A 22,788-nucleotide genomic window follows, 5' to 3' on the forward strand; every position below is an offset into this window, starting at 1 on the left:
GTTTGGGATCTAACTCTAGATAATTTACTTCTAATGTTCAAGTGAGTCTCTCGAATTCACTTAACTATTAGTACACATGTTTAGTAGAAACTCCTCTCTCGATTAAGTCTCAACTTCACAATATGAACCAATTTAAGCTCGGTGAAGATATGCAAGAATTCGTAATGGATTTGTCTTTAGGAGAACTTCTTTCGATTATCCTCCTGACTAGGTTTAATCAAGGATTCAACTAGCCTCTTTCTATTAATTAGAAGAATCTATGAACTCAGCCAACAATATAGTGCAAAGACATCAGAAGTTATATCTCTTTCGATTACAAGAACAAGTGAACATAGATGCAACAATTAAATTTTCCAAAAATGATTCAAATACATAAAAATAGAGTTATAATCCACAAACACCATCAATACACCAAATCCATCAAAATCCAAAAGGTTCTACTCCATAGACATGAAGAAGTTCTTTACAAATGAAATAAAAGTAGAGAAAAACATAAATACAATCCAAACCCGGATCTTGAGTGAGGAAAGAATGATGAAATCCTTGTGCTTGTGTTCTTCAAACTCCTCCTTAGCCTTCTTGGCCTCCCTAGGTCAAAATCTGTCCAAAAGTCTGTCAAAAATGGTGTTTGGGGGCATTTAATCTGCCCCCAAAATAAATTCCAGAGGAAACTACCCTTTCTTAACGAAATAGGACCTTTTCCGGACAGAATATGTGCGATCGGGCACCTGGTCGTGCATTTTGCACATTATTCTGCTCCAAGTGCGCGATCGCGCACTAAGTTGGGAGTTTGGAAAAATGTAAAATACGAAAGTTGTAGCCCTTTTAAATAGCTTTCCAACGATATATTGTGGAGTGCAAACGGAGTTCCGAGCGAAAAGTTATGTGCATTTTACTGGACACTGCGCAATATGCTTGCTCGATTCTTCATTTCGTTCCACTATCATCCATTGATCCCCGAACTCGATCTCGACTTAATCTTTGGGTTTTTACTCAGACTTTAAAACTCCAAAATAACATGAATTTATGCCACAATATCTCCATAGCTCAGAATTACTCCTACAGGGCATAAAACATATAATAAGTGCAAAACACACCTAATTAAAGCTCAACATAAGTAAAGTGCAGTGAATTAGAGTGCAATAAGCGATTAAAATACGAGATCATAGCCTACCATCATTAATGCTACAATAAAAAGTAATAAAAAGGTGATAAAGAATAATAAAGGATAATAAAGGCTAATAAAGGCCGGAGGAATCTTAAGGTCTTCTGTAACGTCTCTATTGAATTGCTTTTTATCCGATCATATGTTTGTATCTGGTGTCAACATCTTATCTGGTCATAGATTTGTATCCGGTGTGAACAACATTGAATCACTGCTAATTGATACATATTGCTTCCTAATTCACTCACTTTCTGAGATCGGTTTTTACCGTATATACAATTGTGATCCAAAATTGAATATAGATGCAAGTGCGCGATTTCTCTTATATTAATGTCCCAACCCCGTTGAATTAAGTCGTCCCACGGCTGGGAGATCCAACCAAACGGGTCAATTAGACTCCAAAATGAACTTTTTCCGAAGTTGGATTCAAACCTTAATTTTTGGCTTTTTCATGAAATGCTTATAACCTTAATCGGCTTTTTTAATGAATAAAGAAGATCGGAAGCTTAAAGCACAAAATATTCGTATTTATCACTAACACTCCTAAAAGTACAATAAACAAAGAAGATCGTATGAAAGAAAATAACTCAGTCATAAGTCAACGGATATAAGTAATATAAATTATACTACTAAGGCCACTAAAAAGATGATAGAAATTTTATATTTCTCCTCTCTGTCCAATGTGGTTTTTATGTTGATGGAGTATTAGTTTATAATATTTACTTTGTCAACTTAACTTGACGAATGAAATTGTTTAAGATCATTGACAAAAGATTTCTGAAAAAGAATATTTTGGACTATGTGAAGATTCAGATCACATTATTAAAGAAAACCAACCAGATCCGATTTACTTTCTCCAAGAAATAAAAATTGATTTAAATATTCCTATTTGTTAAATTAAAATTCCAGGTCCAATTGACTTTCTCCTTAAAAAGTGTTGTTCTCGTGTTGAACGAGGCCTAAATAAACAATTCTTATATTCTTCGCATAATACACGCAACGCAACTTCCATTTGAACATCCCATGTCACAGATCAATTAAATATTAAAAAGACTATAAATTTTTCGTGAAATTTTTTTAATTGCATTCAATAATTATATTAAATTACATAATTTTTGTATAATTAAGTTATAAATTAAGGTTAAAAATATATATTAATTAATTATGAGTTAGTAATAGAGAATATATGAAGACACATGTTGTCTATTTATTTGTTTGATATAAAATATTAAGTGCGAGTAAATTTTTACTTCCTTACTTTTTCACATAGTTATAGAAAGTAAAAGCTTAAAAAATACATAATTCTCGCGGGTGAACGACTAGTTCTTAGTTAAAAGAAAACTCCTAATTTTTAAAAGAGAAAGGTAACCATTGCAACTACCAAATCCAAAACTTTATCCACTATTTATTGGGAGAAAAGGACTTTCGAAGAAAGAGAAGGAAAATAAAATAAAAATTAGCAGGCAATAATTGAAGAAGTAATGAGAAGACAAGTGAGGTTTACTTAGTAAAAGCACCTTCATGTGATTCAGAAGAGTTGACTTAGTAAAAGCACCTTCATTTGCCTTTGCCTGAAGTGTGATATAGGCAATCTATATCGATAAGTTGCTCGAACATGCGACTCACGCGGAAACAACTTTACTTACTGATTTTAGATCCTAATCTCCTTTAGTTTTCACTCTGGTCATTAACACTACCAACCTCCATCTAAAGCTGACATTAATTTATATATATATATATATATATATATATATATATATATATATATAGTTGTATCTCTTTTGTATGTTGATTAGAGAAGAATAAGGAGAAGCAGAGAGAGATGGGTCAGAAGGGAGTCCAAAAGCCATTGCAGAAGCTTTTTTCAAGGGTACGAAAGCAGTCCAACAAAGTGAAGACATTCTTGGGCGTATTCACAGTGCTAACACTTTTGGTCACTCTCAAACTCCTTATACATGAACACAACCACTTCTTTGTTTTGGCTGAATTTGCTCATTTTGTTGGTATCTTGGTTTTGATTTACAAGTTGTCCACACTCAAGACTTGCTCTGGTACTTCTACATACTTATAATTTGTCCCTTTTGTTCACATTTCTTCTCTAGCATTACAAAAGGCATTTCCCTAATCCACTGATATGATAGATTCTAATTACACGTGTTTTAAGGAGTTGAACGTCTTATTCTTATGAGTGACCTATGTGAATATACGCCAGGAACAAGGATTCCGGAAAGTCCTGATATGAAAGTGAAAGTGAAATGAAAGCCTGCTAAGCAGGATCCAAAGATGTTTAAGTCCAATTCCAATCTGGATATAAAAGCCCGAGATCACATTACAGCCTTATTACCAAACACCAAAAAAATGTTTTTCTTGAGAAATAGGAAAAGACTTTTTTTTTAGTCCATTTGAAATAGTTTTTAAATTTTAGAGAGTGTTAGATAAAAGTTTCTCATGAATTTCCTTCCCTTAAGGGTGTGTTTGGTGCGATGGAAGTGGTTTTCCATGGAAAATGTTTTCTTGAAAAAATTTCCCGGTGTTTGGTTTGGTTGGTGAAGGGAAATTTTTTTTCTAGAGAAAAATATATAACAATAGGTTTAATTTTCTCTTTCTAACATTAATCTTCTAACATTTTTGTGTTGGTGCTGTAATTAGGCCTTTCATTGAAGACTCAACAGCTTACAGCAATATTTTTATTTGTAAGATTATATTGTAGCCTTCAAGTTGAAGGAGATATTCATACTTTGCTAGACCTTGTCACTCTTGTGGCAACATTCTGGCTTATTTATATGATGAAGTACAAGTTGAAGTCATCCTACATGGCAGATTTGGATAATATGAAGAAATATGTTGTGGTAAGTCACCCTTTTGGGCTTTTTTCTCTTATATTTGTTGTTGAAGTAAAACTCAGGTTGTCTGTTAATCCCTTTATTGATTCTAAACTTATTAGCAGGAGCGGAGCTAGAGCATTAGCTGCGGGTTCGGATGAACTCAGTAGCTTTTGCTTAGATCCTATATTTTTATTAAAAAAATCCTTTAAATATGTATAAATATTTAGTTGCGAACCCAATAATTAAACGACTATAAGTTATGTGGCAAGTTCAAAATCATAAACTTCAAATTCCGGTTTCGTCTCTGCTTATTAGGACACATGCTTCTAATATAAGTAGGATTATGTCCATGTACAACACCACACACATAGTAAACATGGGAGTAGGGGCGAAACTACATAGTCCGAAGGAGTTTCAATTGAATCCCTTTATCGGAAAATTATACTGTGTGAATAGGGTATAAACAAGGAATTTTATAGATGTGTAAGTTGTTGAATCACTTTGACAATCTTGATTTTGTTGAGTCCCCTTGTTATAACTGCTTGCGAGAGATGTCTTCCCAATTATTAGCTGATCCACAAACTAACCCTTGTAGTGTAAGGTCTTTTCTTCATACTTAGAGAAAAAGCTACTAAGCTATTTGGGAAATAATATGCCTATTCAAACTTGATAATTGCAGGATTTCTCAAAGTTGCCATTTCTGGTCATATAGGGTGAATTTCTGCGTGGTCGTCTAAAGTATTGTGATAAAAAATATTCAGGCGCGTAGTGAGCGAGGACAGGATGGAAGTTCGTTACAGATTTTTGGTTGATCAGTAGTCGACAATGATGTAGCACACAACACTACAAGAATTCCATCAGTTCTTTGTTCAGACTATGAACTTAACATTGATAAGTGTTAAATTCACAACTGATATTCTCATATTACTATATTTGGAAGTCCCTAATTAAAAGTTGTCAGTTTGGCCATACTTACATGCGGAGGGGGATCAGAATTTTAACTCTATTGGTTCAGGACTTAAGTTTCATCCATTGAATTCATCACTTTGTTTGAGTGATGGATTCATAGTTCAATATTTTCAACAATTTTAATGGGTTTTACACAGATAAATCCAGGTATAGGCTAAAAGTTATAGATCCGCCCCTGCCTACATGTTGCGCCTAACGGTTAGGTAGTAGATTTCTTTACTCAAGTGGTTAGTTGGCTAGGGAGTTTGAGTGTTCTATTTTGGGAGTGCCTATGCTTGATAAGCTTTCTGCAATTTACTCTATTTGCATAGTATAATTTTTAAGCCAAAGAAAGTCAATTGAACGACCTTTATTTACACGTAGCTTCGCCCCTAATCCCGACTACCTTGATCTCGATAAATTTACTCTAGCTGCTTTTATGCAAAGATAGTTGTGAAGTATCCGTTGGAAGTGATTTATGTGCAAGTAAAATTCCTTCATAGAGTCATGACATTGCTTTTTGGATCATTGCTATTTTCTTCACAGATAGTACCTTGTCTCGTAATAGCCTTCTTTATCCATCCGCGGACAAATAATCTTATTATCAGTATACTTTGGGCTTTTGCTACATATATAGAAGGTGTCTCGGTGCTGCCTCAACTTCGCTTGATGCAGAACGTCAAGGTACATATCTGTCATTACTCTAATGTTTCATCAAAACATTCTCCGATTCACTAATATTATTACTCATTTTTTTCTTCTCAATTATATTTTTCGCTACCAATCAAACATCTGAAAACATCTTCAAGGAAAATATTTTCCGAAAAAATGACTTCCGCTATACCAAACATACTCTTAGTTCACGTGCTCTTTCCCGAATGAAGTACCTATTGTTGTATTTCAGATTATTGAGCCATTCACAGCTCATTATGTGTTTGCGTTGGGCGTTTCAAGATTCTTCAGTTGTGCTCATTGGATCATTAAGGTTAGTTTTGGGGTATTACTATTGTAGATTATGACTTTTTGAACTAAATACAGCAATTTGTTCAAATTTCAACTCTCCCAAAACCATTCTTCTTTTGAGAATGGACTCCAAACATATTTCGCGAAACAAGTATTGCACAAACGGCTCTTGAGTTAGTCGAAAGCTTATAACCTGAGTCGGATGCAATTGCCCTCATTGCTTTCGCAAAACATGTGTGTGTGTTTAAAAATTCTAAAATATGTAACTTAATACTTTGTTGGCACCTATTGTCACACTATTAGTGAGTTTAATGACACGTCATATTCATAAACTTAAAATTCTGAATTCGTCTCAAGTCTATGTGATATGCAGGTGTATGATACAGCTGGTTCATATTTGTCTTTGACTGGAGGGGGTTTCTTGTGGATACCAATGATCATTTTAGCCGAAGTCGTTCAAACATTCGTTTTGGCCGATTTCTGTTATTATTATGTGAAGAGGTGAGCCTTGTAAATTGTAATACAACTATTTCTTTGAATCCATACACTTTGAATTAGATAACGATTTAACTTGTATACACTGACAACATAAAAATATTTGACACTATCATTGTATTTTAATATGTTGTATCGGGTATTTTTATGGACAGTGACGTGTAATTCATCTGACAAATATTTCTTTATTTGATTTGCAGTGTCATACAAGGTCAAATGATGGTTCGCCTGCCAGCATAGGTGTAAAACTCCAATGACTGCATTTTAGAGACTATACTATGTTGGTGTTTTCTAAGTCAAGTTCTTCTTGTGAATAAATAAATATTATGGCATTGTTGCATTTAAGCTACTTTGCTGAAGTGCTGATGAATTGTGCACTCAATAAGGATATCATGAGATAGGGGAGTATATGAGACTATGGGTCGAGTTAGATCGGATTTTCTAATTAACAAACCAATTATATCGAGTTATTAAATCTAAATACCAAACCAAACCAATAAAAGTAGGGTTTTTAAATCTCGGATTTTTTGGATTTTCGGGTTTTTCAGAGATGCAAAGTCTTAAATGTGGTTGAAACTGAACAAGAATTGCTTTCAAAATCATATAGTAATAAGGATATCATATTACTATATTTTTTGTGGTTTTCAATATGCGCAGTCTGATATTAGGGTAAAACATTCTCTAACAAAGGCGATATCATACCAAGAAATGAGATTTGCATTAGGGCTTGACTAAATCTAAATTCGCGCAGGGAAATCCCATGTTGGGAGGTAAAATGTTTCTCAACAAAGGCAATTTCATACTCAGGGTTAGAACCCTGGACCCTTAATTAAGAATGAATAAAGCACTCTCTAATAAAGACGACATCATACCAAAGAATTAGGTTTGCATTGAAGCATGACTAAATCTAAATCCGCGCAACAAATGTGATTTTATCCTTGAGGCTCGAAACTCGTACCTTTGATTAAAACTAAATGATTACTTACTATTACATGTTTCCTTTAATTGTTTCATATATAAAAGAAATGTTGCGAGGTCGAAAGTAACTTCCAAATTCCAATATCCAAAGACCTTTTCATGATTATTTTACTCTTTCTTTGGCTTAGAAAAAATGAAAACCAAGCAAAGAATGGGCATTGGGAATTTGCTCCGTTATTAATAAAAATAAATATCATATTGATTTGGTAATAATAACAGTATGGTTAAACCAAAAAAAAACAAGGAAGAAAATTGCTCAATTTTCAACCGTACAAAGCAAACTTGAATCATTTCCCTTAAATTTACCAAGTTGTGTAGTTACACAATCTAGTAATTACATAACCATCTAGCAAAAAGTAAAAAAAAAATGATACAAGAGTTAAAAAAAGAGAAAAGAAAAAAGAAGTGAAAAAATGCCAAGCAAATAAACCCTTTTCCCGAGATCCACCTCTCTCCTCTGCAAAACCCTAGAAATACAACCCCTTCCACTTCCATAGCAGAGAAACAGAGAGAAATAAGCAAAACAGAGAACTTGAGGGCCTAACACCACATATATCCAGGTACAAGTACCTCATTCTTTTGTTTTTCTATATTTATTTTTACGTGCTATAATTCTGTTCTATCCCTTACTTAGGGTTTTGATTTTTGATCGTATAATTTTGTTGCCTTTTCATTTAAGGCATATGGAGACTGCAGCGGCGGCAGTAGCACAACAACCCGTCTCTGCTCAAGTTGTGCGTATTTTGACATCACACACCTTTTTTTGTGATTTTTTTTTTTCATTTTCTGAGCTCAGTTCTGTTTTTGGGGGTTAGTTGGATACTGAATTTGGGTTGATTTTTTGTTTTTCTTTTGGGTATAGGTTGCAAATGCTTTTGTGCAGCAGTATTATCATATACTGCACCATTCGCCTGGACTGGTATTTAGGTTTTATCAAGAGATAAGCAAGCTTGGACGACCTGAAGATGATGGGTCGATGAGCATCACGACTACAATGCAAGTAAGCTACTGAACTAACCTGTATTTTCCCTGTCTTTTAGGGGTCGTTTGGTTATGAGGATGTGGGATAATAATCCCGGGATAAAATGTGTGATTATATTATTCAAATGCTTTTGGTTGAACTTAGATTCCAGTGTAAGCTATCCCGGGATTGTTTATACCGAAATTGTGATATTATTTTTATACCACACTCTATCTGAGATAACACTTTTCTCCCCCAATTTAAACTTAGAAGTAAAAGTTTATCGATGTTTATCTAGTGTAAAACCTAACACATGTTTTATATTATGTGCCGAATATACCAATAAAAGTATATCCAGTAATAATTTCGTCATCATTTAATTGTTGTATTATGATCCCCACATTATAATCCTATTATAAATTGTTGACAAACGAAATGACCCTTAGTTTGTTTAGAGATTTTGTATGTTAGGTAGAGAAAAAGTAAAGGTTTTCTAGTCTTAAGAGTCCCTAATTTGTTTTTAAAGATAAATTTATTAAGTGCCGGGAAGAACTTCTAGTGATAAAGAGCCCTTACTTTGTCTTAAAAGATAAATTATTAAGTATTGGAATGAAACATGTCCAAATGGAACAAAGTAGATAATGATGAGTCATATAATCGACCACAACTAGTTTGGAATTGAGAAATAGGGTTTTGCAGTTGCGATCTTTCTTGTGTCCTTCTCCTGGGATTTTAACGTAGTTTGTGAAACTTTCCTCCATTGTGTCCAAACTACGTGCTGTTTATGATTATAGCACTGTGTCTTTGTTTCTATTTGGCTAGCTGCAAATTTTTTACCATAAAGGCGATGTATGGGCTTCAAATTTTAACAGTTGTTGAATTGATTTTACGTTCTGCACTTAAGCGGTTAGTCATGGCTATGTTAAATGCTGTGACGTGGAGGCATGCGAAGATTGCCGGTGCAGGGTTTTGGGAATATAGAATTATCATCTTTTCCAAGACTTTGAAAGTTGTCAAACCTTGATCTACTCACGTTTCATTATAAGAACGAGATGGAGTTGACAGTTTACTTTGCCACTGTGCTTGTTCTCTGTGGTAAGTTTTGAGTTTAAGATTCTAAAGCCTGTCATTTTCTTTTGTTTGATGTCAAACACACAGGCAATCAATGATAAGATACTCTCACTAAACTATGGGGACTTCAGAGCAGAGATTATATCTGTGGATGCGCAAGAATCCTACAATGGGGGAGTGCATGTCCTTGTGACTGGATTATTGGCTGGGAACGACAACGTGGTCCGGAATTTCTCTCAAACTTTCTTCCTAGCACCACAAGACCGAGGATACTTTGTTCTGAATGACATGTTTCGATATGGAGACAGTGTCAATCAGCATGTTACTACCGAGGTCCCGGCAACTAATGCGGTGGCTCCTGTGACTCCTGAACAAGGTAATATAAGCTGATAGGTTATTTTTTTGTTTGATCGTGACCTTAAATTGGAACTGAGCATTGAAGTGAGTGTTTTCTATTTGTTGCAGATCCCCCTCCGGTGCAGCAGAATCACAATTCTGAGCAGAGCTCACCATCAGTGGAGGAAGCTAATGAGGGAGAAGTTTACAACCCACCTGAGAATGGTGACATGCCTGTCGAAGAGGAAGTTCCTGTCGCTGAGGTTGTTGATGAAATGCAAGACGACTCTCAAATAGCAGTTGAATCTAACATCAAAAGTGAAGATGCTCCTAAGAAGTCATATGCTTCAATTGTAAGTTTGTTCCCCACCTCCCCCGCCACAAAAAAAAAAAAAAAAAAAAAAAAGAAAAAAAAAAAGAAGCCAAATGCTTCTGCATGTTTATTTGTGAAGGGTTGAACAAAATTTTGAAGGTTTACCGTTTATACATAAGAGATTTTTGGAGGGGGGAGGGGTATGATGGACCTTTATTAAGTTAAAACAATTTGCAATATTTTTTCAGGTCATGCATCTCAAGGAAAGTGCTGCCAGTTTCTCCCCTCCTTCCGCACCTGCTCATCGGAAGCCTACGGCAAAGAGCGTTGAGCAAGTGAATCAACCTCCTATAACAGCTACTGATGGCCCAGCTTTCAGCGTAGATTCTGTTAATGACGCGAATAACCAAGAGGGAGAAGGCATGCAACTATGCTATTGTGCTCCCATTTTCTACTCCCTTCATCCCAATTTATGTGACACTCTTTCCTTTTTAGTCAGTACTAAAAAGAATGTCAATTTTCCTTATTTAGAAATAATTTATCTTTAGAATTCCTACTTTACCCTTAATGAATTAATTTACAACCACACAAATATCTATGGTCTGTTTTAGACCACAAGTTTCAGAAGTCTTCCTTTCTTTCTTAAACTTCATGTCGAGTCAAACACCGCCACATAAAATTAGGACGGAGTGTGCATCTCTTTTTAATTTTGTCTTGCTGCTAATATATTTGATATCTATTCATATGTTCGCTTTTAACTGCTTCCAGCAACTGAAGGCTACTCAATCTACATAAAAGGCTTGCCTATGAGTGCAACTGTGGCGTTACTTGCAGATGAGTTCAAGAAGTTTGGGCCTATCAAGACTGGAGGCATTCAAGTCAGAAACAGAGTATGTGGTTTGCCCTAACATTCTAACTAATTAAGGAAAAAGCAGAGTAAATTGTTGGTTAATGGATTTCTTTTTTTGGGCGCTCGCTGATTCTGTAAACAATCGTAATTGGCGGATGACAGCAGCAGGGATTTTCGTTCGGTTTTGTGGAATTTGAGGTGGCAAGTGCTGTGCAAAAAGCTATTGAGGTATCTTCAATTTCGTTCTCTATATATCATGTCTAGTTTATTAGTCTAACAATTTTATTGTTTTGAGAATCATTGATAAAATTTATTTTTAATGCCGATTAAGATTATTGTGGCTTACCGTCTTAGCTAATTTATTCATAGCTATCTGAAATGCCAGGTCTAGGAAAATTGCGACTTGGCATACTTAATCTGCACTGTATTTCGATAAAACTTTATCAGATTTCCCTACAATTTCAATTGCTGTGATGAATCCTTGTAGAAGATGAAATGTTTGGGATTCTTCGGAGAGACCAAATTATCCCTTTTTAATTTTTTAGTGGTCCATCAAATAGAATGGCTAAATTTCATGTAGAATGTATTGGTTATGAGCCTTGTGAAAGTCTTTATGTGTTCAATTCTTCTTAGAAAAATAGTATCTCCGTCATGCATTAGAGTTAATACCGGAAACGCTTAAGATAACTTACATAGTCCTTATATTATGTACACTTTTATACGGTGTATTCCGACTCATGTATGTTTTTTATGTCTCATGAACTTCTATCTAGGTAGGTTTCATCATTAGTCTTACTTCACTATTTTGGGAATCTATTGTTTCTTCTTTGCAAGTTTTATATGATGCAATTACCCTTCTGATCTTCAAGTGTAGCAAAGTTTAACCGCTGGCCTTACATTGTCTCTTCAATGTAAGGCCCCAACTATAGAAGACCCCAACTATTTCCAGACCCGGTTTAGTTGATAAATCACTTTTTAAAGGTGTCTTATAAAATGAAGAAATTGATTTTACATAGTCAAGAGTATTAATATTTTAGTGATATCATAATAATTTGAGTATTTTTATGCTGGTATCAACCTACCATTTTTCTTGATAAGTTTTTTCCTCTATATTTCAGGCATCTCCAATTTCAATTGGTGGACGCCAAGCTGTTGTTGAGGAAAAAAAGTCTACAAATTCTCGAGGCAAGTTTAATATTATCCTTCTGAAGTAATTAGAGAATGACTGTATAGTTAATTGATAGAAAATTTTGAAAAAATTGCACAAATGACATGTGGTAGAGTTCCTGAGAACAAGAAATTGAACCAACTTTTAGCCCCAGGAGCTGTTCTTTGTATTTCAGTTTTCGGTTATCTTATCAGTTCTGTTCTCTATAGCACAGGGGCATTCTCTCTTACATTTATCGATTTTTTTTTTGAATTAATTATCTTCCTCCTTTCAGGTAACAACAGGGCTAGGTTTCAGTCCGGAAGGGGTTTTGGTTACAGGAATGATGGAGTAAGAGGTCGAGGAAACTATGGAGGTGGCAGGGGTTACGGTCGAGGTGATTTCGAAGGAAGAACTGAGTACAATAACAGGGGTGGCAACCGCGGCTGGTCATCAAACCGTGGTGGGGGCGATGGATACCAGCGAACTGATAACACAGGTGGCAATGCTGCGCGACCGAATCGTGGTGGAGGGATGCCTAATGGAACTGCCAAACACACAACAGCATGGGTTTCTGCTGCACCTGAAATATAGTAGCTTAAAAGCAAAATTTCAACTGATTTTAGTAGTTCTGAAATTGGCATTTTCTAACAGTTGACGTCCTGGGTAGGAGAAGTTTTGTCAGGAGCAACGATATTTTTGCAAGGGATCTTTTGCTAATTTTCAGTTCCCTAATTTCCCCTTTAATTGGTATAGGTGGGGTAGGAATTAAAGGTAGGAATTTAACTTTAAGTAGCTTTTGTTAAGTAGTATATAGAGTATCTAAGTCCCTAGGAAGAGATTATACAGTCATTTTTACAGACCTCTCTATATCAGTTGAATTATTTTTGTTTGGAGGCTATATTGTGGCAATTGTGGAAACGAGTTTATATTAACTGTAAATTTCTCATGGTTCTATTATCGGTTTGGCAATAGAGATTAAAATTTTTAGGTTGTCCATCTTTATATACGAGTATCATTCTGTCAATCCGACCATTGTAGTGGTGACTGTGGCTGGTCTCTTTTTCAAACAAAAACTTGAATTGTGATTGCTTATGTGAATATAAATATCAGTCCCTGTTTTCTGTTTGGGATAGTGTTTTTTTAAGGTTACGTAAATAAAAGTTGAAAAACGTTTGGCAGATGTTTTACTCTGTCTAAGTGAAAGCATAACTGGTTTGAAACCCGAATAAAGCAGGAGGGCTGCAGAAGATTTATAGCCGTTTTGGCCAAGCTTATTTTTGGGCCAAAAAAAAAGAAAGTAGTTTCTTTTCAAAAGCACTTTTCTGAGAAGTACTTTTGAGAAAAATACATTTAGAAGCAATTTTCAAAAGCTTGGCCAAAAATTAATTACTGCTCAAAAGTATTTTTTAAATTAATTAGCTAAACACAAACTGATTTTTAAAATAAGCTGATTTTAGAAGCTTGGCCAAACAGGCTATTACACGTGTAAAAGTAGTTTAAACGTGATGAATCCTCTGAATATTTACTCAATTTCCGTGGTCTTGTAACAAATTTTCCATGTACCAGCATTGCTTTATGTACTTAGTAGCAACTGTTATCTAAATCACGTTAGTCTTGAGAAGTATATTTAGACTTGGGCATAATACATAGTTTGCATATTTAATACTAGAAACCTGTTCTCCTTGCAACAACTCAATTCATAAACTCTGTCTGTTTGCTCACATTGTTGATCCCAAATCCAGATAAAGAAGGACGTTGCGGTAGACTGACTACAAACATAAAACTAGTTAATTTATAATAAATCCACACAATACATAATTGTTGTTGTAGCTAATTTAATTCATAGAAAGCCAATTTCATTAGAAGCCATCTCCACAGTGCACCTTCTTGCTATTCTTGTTTACATGATGTAGCCATCCAAATCCTCTAAATGCCTTAGAAATCTTGACAAAATTAGGCTTTCCCATTCCCAAATTCATCTTTCCAGCTGAAAACTTTAATGCCTGTAAACAACAAAGCTGCTGCTCATCCATTTCTTCTTCAACCTCATCATATTCTTTTTTATATCCCTTCAATTCTCCTTTCTTTTTCATCTTTTTCAAACTATTTTCTCTTTTTGCCTTGCTCTTTTTGGTGTCCATTTCATGTGTTTCCCACAACAAATCCATTCCTTCACTATTGCTATAGCTAGAATTGTGTCTCTCCTCAAATAGTTTGCATGCTAATGTCCGTTTCCACTCTTTTTCTTTCCTCATTGATCCATAACTGATTCCCACATTATCAAGATTTTCACTAAGTCCCTTAGAATGGACATTTTTCACTAGTACCTCATCCTTTTGTTTTTCAATGTTTTTTTCAACTTTTTTCACTTCCACATTCTGACTCCAAGTTGTGTTTTCAAACTCATCTACTTCTTTGAAGAAGTTTTCCAATGTCTTCTCCTCTATGACATGCTTAGTACTCTCCATTTTAGCTGAAAATTCTTCTAAATTTTCTTCTAAAGACTCATCTTTGTCATGACATGAAGAATCAAGAATAGGGGTGGTATCACTTTCCTCAGCTGATGTATAGTCCAAGAATTCATCAGAGTTTTCTTGAACATCAACCGTCGACATGCCAAACACGATCTTGTAAGCTTCACATTCCTCCAACTTGTCAGTTTCATCAACCCTTTGTGATTTTAATCTTGATTCAAAGAATTTTGTGGAAGTAGAGTTGTTGTGGAGGATGAGAGTTGGAGAGATAGTAAGAAGGGCAAGGAGCAAAAGGGTAGTTGTAATGAAGAGAGGAGAGAGGAAAGAGAGGAGTTTAAGAAGGTAAGGAGAGAAGAAAATGAAGTAGGAGAAGTAAAGAGGGTGAGATAGAATGAAAGAAAAGAAGTGGAAAAAGTATGACATGAGAAGACTCAAAATTTGAGGCCTAGTTGAAGTAGTATAACTTCTTGGCAAGCACAATTCTGGCATTTTTCTTAATATCTAAATAGTTGTTCTTGTAACCAATGTGACTGTGTTTTGAGAATCTATAGAATTAGCTACTAGATTCTGTTGATTCACCGTCCATTTGTCCTTAAACTAGAAGGGGTTAAAAAAGGACTTGATTGCAGTCACACTTTTGTTTTAGAGAAGTGTAATGATCCAAAAAAACTCTTCTGGCTTAAGCACTGGTCAACTTATGACGTGTCACATACCCTGAAAACAACAACCGCAACAGTTAATAAGAATGTGAAAATTAGTGGAGGGAAGAAGAAGGGGTAATTGAAAATTGGAAGATGGAGTAGAAATGGGAAAGAAGGAGAAGGAGAAGGAGAAGGAGGAGGAGGAATGTTGTGATTGTTATAGTAAATGTGGTGTGAATGAAATGAATAGAATGTGCTATGCCTCTCTATAAACCTCTGTTTGGCTCTGTGAGAATCTAAAACGAAAAGTAATAATAGAGGGAGAGAAACATCATTTCCTTTGGAAACTTTTCTTCTTCTTTAACCACTCAATAATTTGCCTTTTTCTCTTGAAATTTGCCTAAACTAACAATGGAAGGAGAAACATCATTTCCTTTGAAAAATTTTCTTCCTCTTTAACCAGTAACCACCAAATAATGAGCCTTTTTCCCTTGAAATTTACCTAAACATCCTGATGGGAATCTAACTAAAATTTCCATTTTTTAATTACTCCCATTGCCAAAAAGTAAGTGGATTAGATAATTTACTATGAGTTCAAGTTTTATTAGCTGATAGTATAAAAAGTATTAATACAATCAGATCATTTAAAATCAATTGCAGGTTTCTACACTAAGTTTAGATCTTATTCCGAAAGAATCTATGTTCAAGTTTTATTAGCTGATAGTATAAAAAGTATTAATACAATCAGATCATTTAAAATCAATCGCAGGTTTCTACACTAAGTTTAGGTCTTATTCCGAAAGAATCTATCTATATAGAATAGGAGAAGTAAAAGCACTATATTAAGACAAGTGGTATAACCACAAAAAGCCAAGTGGCATTGTTAAGACAAAATAAACTACCTTTCTAACTAATTTTTTTTTGAATTTTAAATTTTGAATTAATACACTACTTGAATTAATAAATATAGACATATTATAATTTATCTATAAAAAACGAAAATATAAAAAAATAAACTACTCATTCAAATCTATCTATATAGAATAGGAGAAGCAAAAGATTATAATTTATCTATAAAAAATAAAAATATAAAAAAATACTACTCATTCAAATTGGGGAGTAGTTTCAAGTTGGGGTTTAAAAATTATTTTACAATAAAAAATAAAAAAAACAAAAAATAAAAAAATATCAATTCAAATTGGAGAGTAATTTCTTCCTAAAGAGACTTATAGTTAGAACTATTATGAGAAAAGTGGTACATATACACATAACTAAAGTCATAATAAACAAATAGTAATAAAGGAAGAATACTAAAAACAAATCAAGTGATAGCCTAAAAATATATATACTAATTAAATTTCTCATGTAGGAAGATTTATTTAATAAATAAAACTCATAATTTCATAATGCAAAATACAAAAATATAAAGAAACTATTAGAATATTTTACATAAGATAATATATTATATATAAAACACAAATTATTAGATTAATTTCTTCCTAATATAGTAGTGTGTGTGTGTCTATATATAAAGAAAATTGAAGAATTTTGAACAGTATAACATAAGTATAAAAAACATATTTCCATAATAAGAAAATTTCAGTAAAATATAAAATGGGAAAACTAACCAAATATTATATTAGAAAAGAATGTACGCAAAGAGATGGATAAAGATAATTTTATAATATTTATATTTTTAATTAATAAATAAATATCACTCAATAAAATTATTGATAAATTTAGAAAATTGAAGAATTTTGAACAGTATAACATAATTAAAAAATATTTTCAAAATAAGAAAATATATACTTATGTTCTATTAAAACAGAAGTGATTTAAAAATATTAAGCCAATTGACAAGTTAATAGAAAGTCACATTAGTAAATATATAGTACTAAGTACTTACTAATTTAATAAAGAATAAACAAGGAATAAATAATTTATTTGATTAATAGTACTTTGTATCCTTTGATTTTGTATAGATTTTATTATATTTATGTACACTATATTAAATGATAAAATAATAAAATAATAACTAATATTTATTCAAATAATATGATATATTAGACCATAATTTTATAAGATTAATATTTTGTCAAATTATCCGCGCATCGCGCGGGTTCTAACACTAGTGACGGATAACAAGGGTGAAGCTAGAGTGTAGTTTTCGGGTTCGGCCGAACAAAAGCTTTGATTCAAACTTTGTATTTGTCTTTAAAAAAATCATTAAATATATACAAATTATAGACTAAAAGAAATCCATTCAGACTAGCGAGCTCTGTGATGGAAATGCTCTTTCTATCATTCCATCCTCAATTCCTTAGTCTTTTTAAAATATATTTTACATACTTAAAGACTAGATAAAAAATATTACAAATTACTACTTAAAAAAGTTGTGATAAAAGAAAGTGTAATATTTAGCACAGTTATGGCATAGCATTTAGCATATTGAGATAAAATCAACTATTCTACAAGAATTGGATAAAGTAAGAAAATGAAATGAATATTATATGTACCTAAAAGGTTTACTCTTTTATAACTAGTAATTTATTTATATGTCCTTTTAGTTTGATAAACATTAAAATGGTTAGAAAAGAATTATGAAAGTGAAATTAAGTTTTATCTAACTTGACGGCAAGTCCTTAAAAGTCCTTCAATCATCATGTATTGCCAAAGGAAAGGGAAAAGATACTTTAAAATTTTACCTTAGTCATAGATAATTCCCCATTATTCACTTGCCTATACCTACTATTAAAGAAATTCAAAATTTTTTAAAAAAAATTAACAAAGAAATAAGAAAAAGATTCAAATTTATCCCTGAAGTATGCGATTTGTCTTATAATTTATCCCTGAATTATGCACTGTTAATTTTGTCTCATATTTGCCTCTTCCTCTAACGGTTGTCACCTTGATTCTGACATTCTCCACAGTGGAGCCACATATACAAAGAAAAAAAATTCAAATTCACTCTTAAACTATCAAATTTGTTTAAGCATACCCTTTGCAATAATTTGAAGCATATTTAAACAATTAAAAAATCCAAATATGCAAAAGTTCAAACATAGCACTACGTGACTCATCAGACCAATTTTTTTACTATTAAAATCATTAGTGAAAACTGAAAAGTGTATATTTGTGACGAAAGATAACGATAAAAATTTTTGAGGACCAAAATTAAATAAACAATAAATGCAAGACAAATCGCAAATATTAGAGATATATTTGGATTTTCCCCAAAAAATAAAGAACGAATTTTAAGTTTGATTTGAGTAGTTCTTCTCTTGTGACATAAAGTTTATCACTGAAGTGTGAAGAGAGGTTAACAGAGTGTGATTAGGGAGATTTGACGAACTTCACATGGGATACCACTCAATGTCTACTCAATTCCATTCCTTTTTTGTCATGTCAAAATGGGTGTCCCACAATGTCTGTTGTTGCCATTTTAATTATTTACTTTGACTAAGTAAAGGGTATCTAACATGAATTAAATGAATGATTAAATAATTTTCTATTACCGCAACTTGTTTGAGTTTTTAGTAATACAAAACTCGTAAATTTTATTTCCAAAAACGGTAAATAATTTGTGCCTGAATCACCCTCCATCTTGTAAGAATAAATAGCAGGAGAAGAACAACCAACCGATTGTGACCTACCGATTTCAGTTGGTCAATTAAATTTCATATCCGATCCAAAAAAAAAGTACGATCCAAAAAACGGATCGGCTTTGATCGATCTTTTTAAATTATGTAATTAAAAAATACACTATTTGAGAAACGAGCTGGGGTCAGTGGCAGAATACTATTTTACCGCTAGACTATTGTTGCTTTTTGGTTTAAGACTTTATTTTATTTTATTTACAACAACAACCCAGTAAAATCCCACTAGACTATATTCTTTAATTGTATTTTTGCGTGAAATAATTTACCGATTTCAATCGATTTTGTCAAAAAAATAAAATTATTGATTGAAATTGATCGATTTTTTAAAATGACTGACTGACATATCCGATTGATTTTGATCGATTTTTTAAATATTAATTAAAAAACCGTTCAAAGTTAATAGGTTTCTTGAAAATATTTTTTTTGGAACCAAAAATAATTTTCTGCATTTTGACGCAAAAGAAAATGACCGAATTCGATCGATTTGGTAAAAAAATTGAAAAAGAAAATATTTTAACAGAAAAGTTTGTAAAGTAAAATGACGCAAATGACTGAATTTGGTACTATTAAACTTCTTCTTGGTCTAACTTTTCTTTTCTTTTTCATTTTTCATTTTTTGGTTTTTATATTTTGATCACCTATTAAACTTTTATATCAGCAAAGAGATTTTCAATTTCCTTTGTCCAAAGCTGATATTTGCTCCCATCTTACTATCCAACGGATGATTTCACATAGTGGCGGAATCAAGATTTAGAGTTTATACGTTATTAATTTGCCATTGAATTCATAACTTGTTTAGTAATTGAATTTGTATATATATATATATATATAATTAAATTTTCAATATAAATATAAAATTTAAGCTAAAGTTATTGAATTTATTCGAACCCAAAACTATTACTCTAACTCTGCCCAAGTTTCACGTTCAAATCACCAAAGGGACCTTCCTTCACTAGCTTTTCAATCGTTGTCTTCTGTGAGTCATTGAGCTTTTCTCGAGTTTTAGTCAATTACATAAAACGTGTAGATAATAATTGCATCTCCTTTTCCCTACTTATCTTTCCAATGATGGTAATAAAGTAACTCTAAAATTATGAAGTGCACATTATTAGCTTATTGCTATCATATTATATGTCGTAGTTACTAAAAATAGTTATCTCAACTTATTTATTATTTTAGAAGTTCAAGACAAAATTGATTATTTTTTTCTTTAATACCCTTAGTAATAATTATTCTTGAAGATGAAATTAATACATAAATAGAATAAATATTCAATGAAAAGAGATTTTATCTTAAGACATAAATAAGGGTAAAATAATCTAATTTTTTTTCTAATTACTATTTCTTAAGGGGCGTGTAAAAGAAAAACAAGATAGATAATATGAGATACTAGTTAATGTACTCATCAAACATCATTAGATTTAGATGATTTCTTATCATACATTATTGGACGACCGAACCAATTTAACGCTTTTGCCTTCTAGATTGCACTTTGTGAATCCTTTCTAATTTCGACGGCCCCCATCACGATTAAAAGAAACTAAAAAAGAAAAGAAATAAAGCTTAGGTGGTCTTAAAGTCAAATACAAATTAATTGGCTTATTGGGCGAATAAATTTCCACATTAATAGTTGAAAAAAAATTTAAATACATAATGTGGCAAAAATGATGTCAAATGTTGTGATGCCTTTTAATGAAAATTCTTGCGCGCTTAACACAAAATGAACATCATCGCATCGTGTAAGAGTATCTCAGGCTAACTAAATGAGACATAATAAATAGAGAAATATACGGATATACAACAGAATATAAACTGATACAAATAGAGAAATACACGGATACACAAGGGGATATACACAGATAAAGTCGTCTTCAACCTCGAGTTTTCAAATTGAAAATCAACTTAAATCCGCCTCAAATTGAAAATCAGCTCAAAGCAACTCCAAAATTGATATCCAAGCTCTTTAAGATGTTTCCGACAAAATCCTATATCACCCAACCAAAATAAATCACTAATTAAACATATAGGAAAAATATGAACTAAATTTCAATAGTCTTTAATGGTATTTTTAGGTCTTTCTTCAACCTCAAACAATGTATTCATTGTTATATTCAAGTTTTTATGTTCTAGATTTCACAACCATCGTTTCCATGCTTTTAGGAAAAAAAAGTTCAACGCAGTGTCGATAATTGCAGAAGGAAGAAGTTGACGAATGATTGAGCTTATCTATAAGCTGCAAATTTAAGACATATTGGGTTAAATATACGAATAAGTGAAAATTGATAGAATTCGAGGGTCCACCAAACTCTATAGAGAACCAGGTTCTCTATAAGTTCCCACAGATATAAGTTCGCACAGAAACCATGCACACTGCAGTAGGTAAATGACAAGAGGAATTTTACGTGGAAAATTTCCAGCTCAACGGGATTAAAAATCACGACCTACCCTTGTAGGATTTCAACTTCACTATGAGCAACTTTTAGATTACAACCTATGTAACCTAGGAATTAACCTCTAAATCCCTCACTAACTTGTAACAACTCTATTACAAGCCACTTTGTAATAACTCTATTATAAAGACTTAATCTCTCACTAACTTGTAACAACTCTATTACAAGCTACTTTGTAATGACTCTATTACAAAGACTTCCAACTCGACTAAACTAGCCAAGACACAAACACAAGGGTTTATGATTTATAAAGGTTTTCCACACAATGCTTCTAACTAAGCGAAGTAGGAATTACAAGTAAAGAACTTTAACAAAGGTGCAACACAACTAAGGACATGTAATGACTCAATTCTGGAAACTGGTCCTTCGTTATGTTGCTCTTTGTTCTTGACGCCTTGAAGTTCATTTCCAGGTTGGCAATATACTTGAGAGAAAGCTTGATTGATTCTGAAGTATGCGAGTGTTGTTTTACCTTCCTTCATGTTAATATTGCATAAGTGACCTCACTTGAATGATGTAAGCATGTTTGGTACAAAGGCATTCCCCATAAAGTTGACTGCTCTACTGTTTACACTGTTGCATGTGTGCAGGGGAACAGTTGCAGTCGCTTTACAACTGTGGGGAGTTGACTGGTACTGTCAGCAAGGGAACTGATATTTCCCCTGTTGTTTCTTGGACTCTGAAGAATTGAACCATGTCCCCGAACTGAGACTTGTTGTTCTTTAAGTACTTGAGGATGTGTATCAGGTTCCTTATCTAGTTCTTGTCATTAAGTTTGTTAGATCATCAAAACATAACAAAGTACATATAACCTATCAATTTCCCCCTTTTTGATGATGACAAACTTATAATTGAAATTCCCCCTAAGAACCAGAATGGCATACACATAACATGTATTCCCCCTGAATCTGTTCCCCAGCTTGTTCCCCCTCAATTAATCTTTACCCTTTTAGCATCATAAAAAGATCAGTAGCAAGTAATAAGCAAGAAGAAGTCTAGCTTGGTTAACTCATGCCACATGTGTGCACACAATCATGACTAAAAACAGAACAGAAGAACAAGATATGCACAACAAAAGGACGAGAAATTCATTAATTTTGGAAATAAATAGGGAGCAGTTCCATTGATACACAATCATCACAAAATAAAAACAACAAAAAGGTGCCAGTCATCAAACATAAAACACAGGAAACAAAAACAACTTGAACTTGAACTGACATTGGAAGGGAATGACTCTAAGGAGCACTGGAAGGGGAAGGCTTAGATGAAGAGGCAAGGGTGTTAAGAAGGATGTCCATTCGAGCATTAGCTGACATCTACTCATTGAGCAGTTTCTCCTTCAGGCCCTCAACCTGTTTCCTGAGGTCAGCATTTTCTTTGGTAAAACGGGCAACCTCTGTGCTGTGAGAGCTGCTGGAACCAGGTGCCTCCTGAAGCTGACTTAGCTGACTTTCAAGAATGGCATTCCTTGCCTTCAGTTTCCTTGTCTCATCAGTGGCACTGTTTTGG

The 22,788-nt window shown here is 33.2% G+C and overlaps 3 protein-coding genes across 4 annotated transcripts; 2 read left to right on the forward strand and 1 right to left on the reverse strand.

The window, feature by feature from the left end:
• Positions 1-2,927: 2,927 nt before the first annotated feature.
• LOC104086426 (uncharacterized) lies at positions 2,928-6,766 on the forward strand. Its single transcript, XM_009590673.4, has 6 exons — positions 2,928-3,216; positions 3,815-4,014; positions 5,485-5,622; positions 5,843-5,923; positions 6,275-6,402; positions 6,597-6,766. The coding sequence occupies exons 1-6, from the start codon at positions 2,988-2,990 to the stop codon at positions 6,634-6,636; spliced, it is 816 nt and encodes a 271-aa protein (XP_009588968.1). The 5' UTR covers positions 2,928-2,987; the 3' UTR covers positions 6,637-6,766.
• Positions 6,767-7,703: 937 nt separating this feature from the next.
• Positions 7,704-13,012, forward strand: LOC104086427 (nuclear transport factor 2-like). Of its 2 annotated transcripts, none has more exons than XM_009590674.4 (10): positions 7,704-7,934; positions 8,054-8,108; positions 8,237-8,374; positions 9,494-9,782; positions 9,872-10,095; positions 10,304-10,475; positions 10,824-10,945; positions 11,068-11,133; positions 12,024-12,090; positions 12,348-13,012. In XM_009590674.4, the coding sequence occupies exons 2-10, from the start codon at positions 8,058-8,060 to the stop codon at positions 12,644-12,646; spliced, it is 1,428 nt and encodes a 475-aa protein (XP_009588969.1). In that variant the 5' UTR covers positions 7,704-7,934; positions 8,054-8,057; the 3' UTR covers positions 12,647-13,012. The 2 variants fall into 2 exon arrangements, with proteins under 2 accessions (XP_009588969.1, XP_009588970.1); XM_009590675.4 differs by having other exon boundaries at positions 11,071-11,133.
• A 739-nt stretch (positions 13,013-13,751) lies between these two features.
• On the reverse strand, positions 13,752-15,564 carry LOC104086428 (uncharacterized). Its single transcript, XM_009590676.4, has one exon. The coding sequence runs from the start codon at positions 15,016-15,018 to the stop codon at positions 13,915-13,917; it is 1,104 nt and encodes a 367-aa protein (XP_009588971.1). The 5' UTR covers positions 15,019-15,564; the 3' UTR covers positions 13,752-13,914.
• Between the last annotated feature and the right edge of the window lie 7,224 nt (positions 15,565-22,788).

This window comes from Nicotiana tomentosiformis, chromosome 2 (assembly GCF_000390325.3).
Source record: "Nicotiana tomentosiformis chromosome 2, ASM39032v3, whole genome shotgun sequence".
NCBI classification, from domain to species: Eukaryota; Viridiplantae; Streptophyta; class Magnoliopsida; order Solanales; family Solanaceae; genus Nicotiana; species Nicotiana tomentosiformis.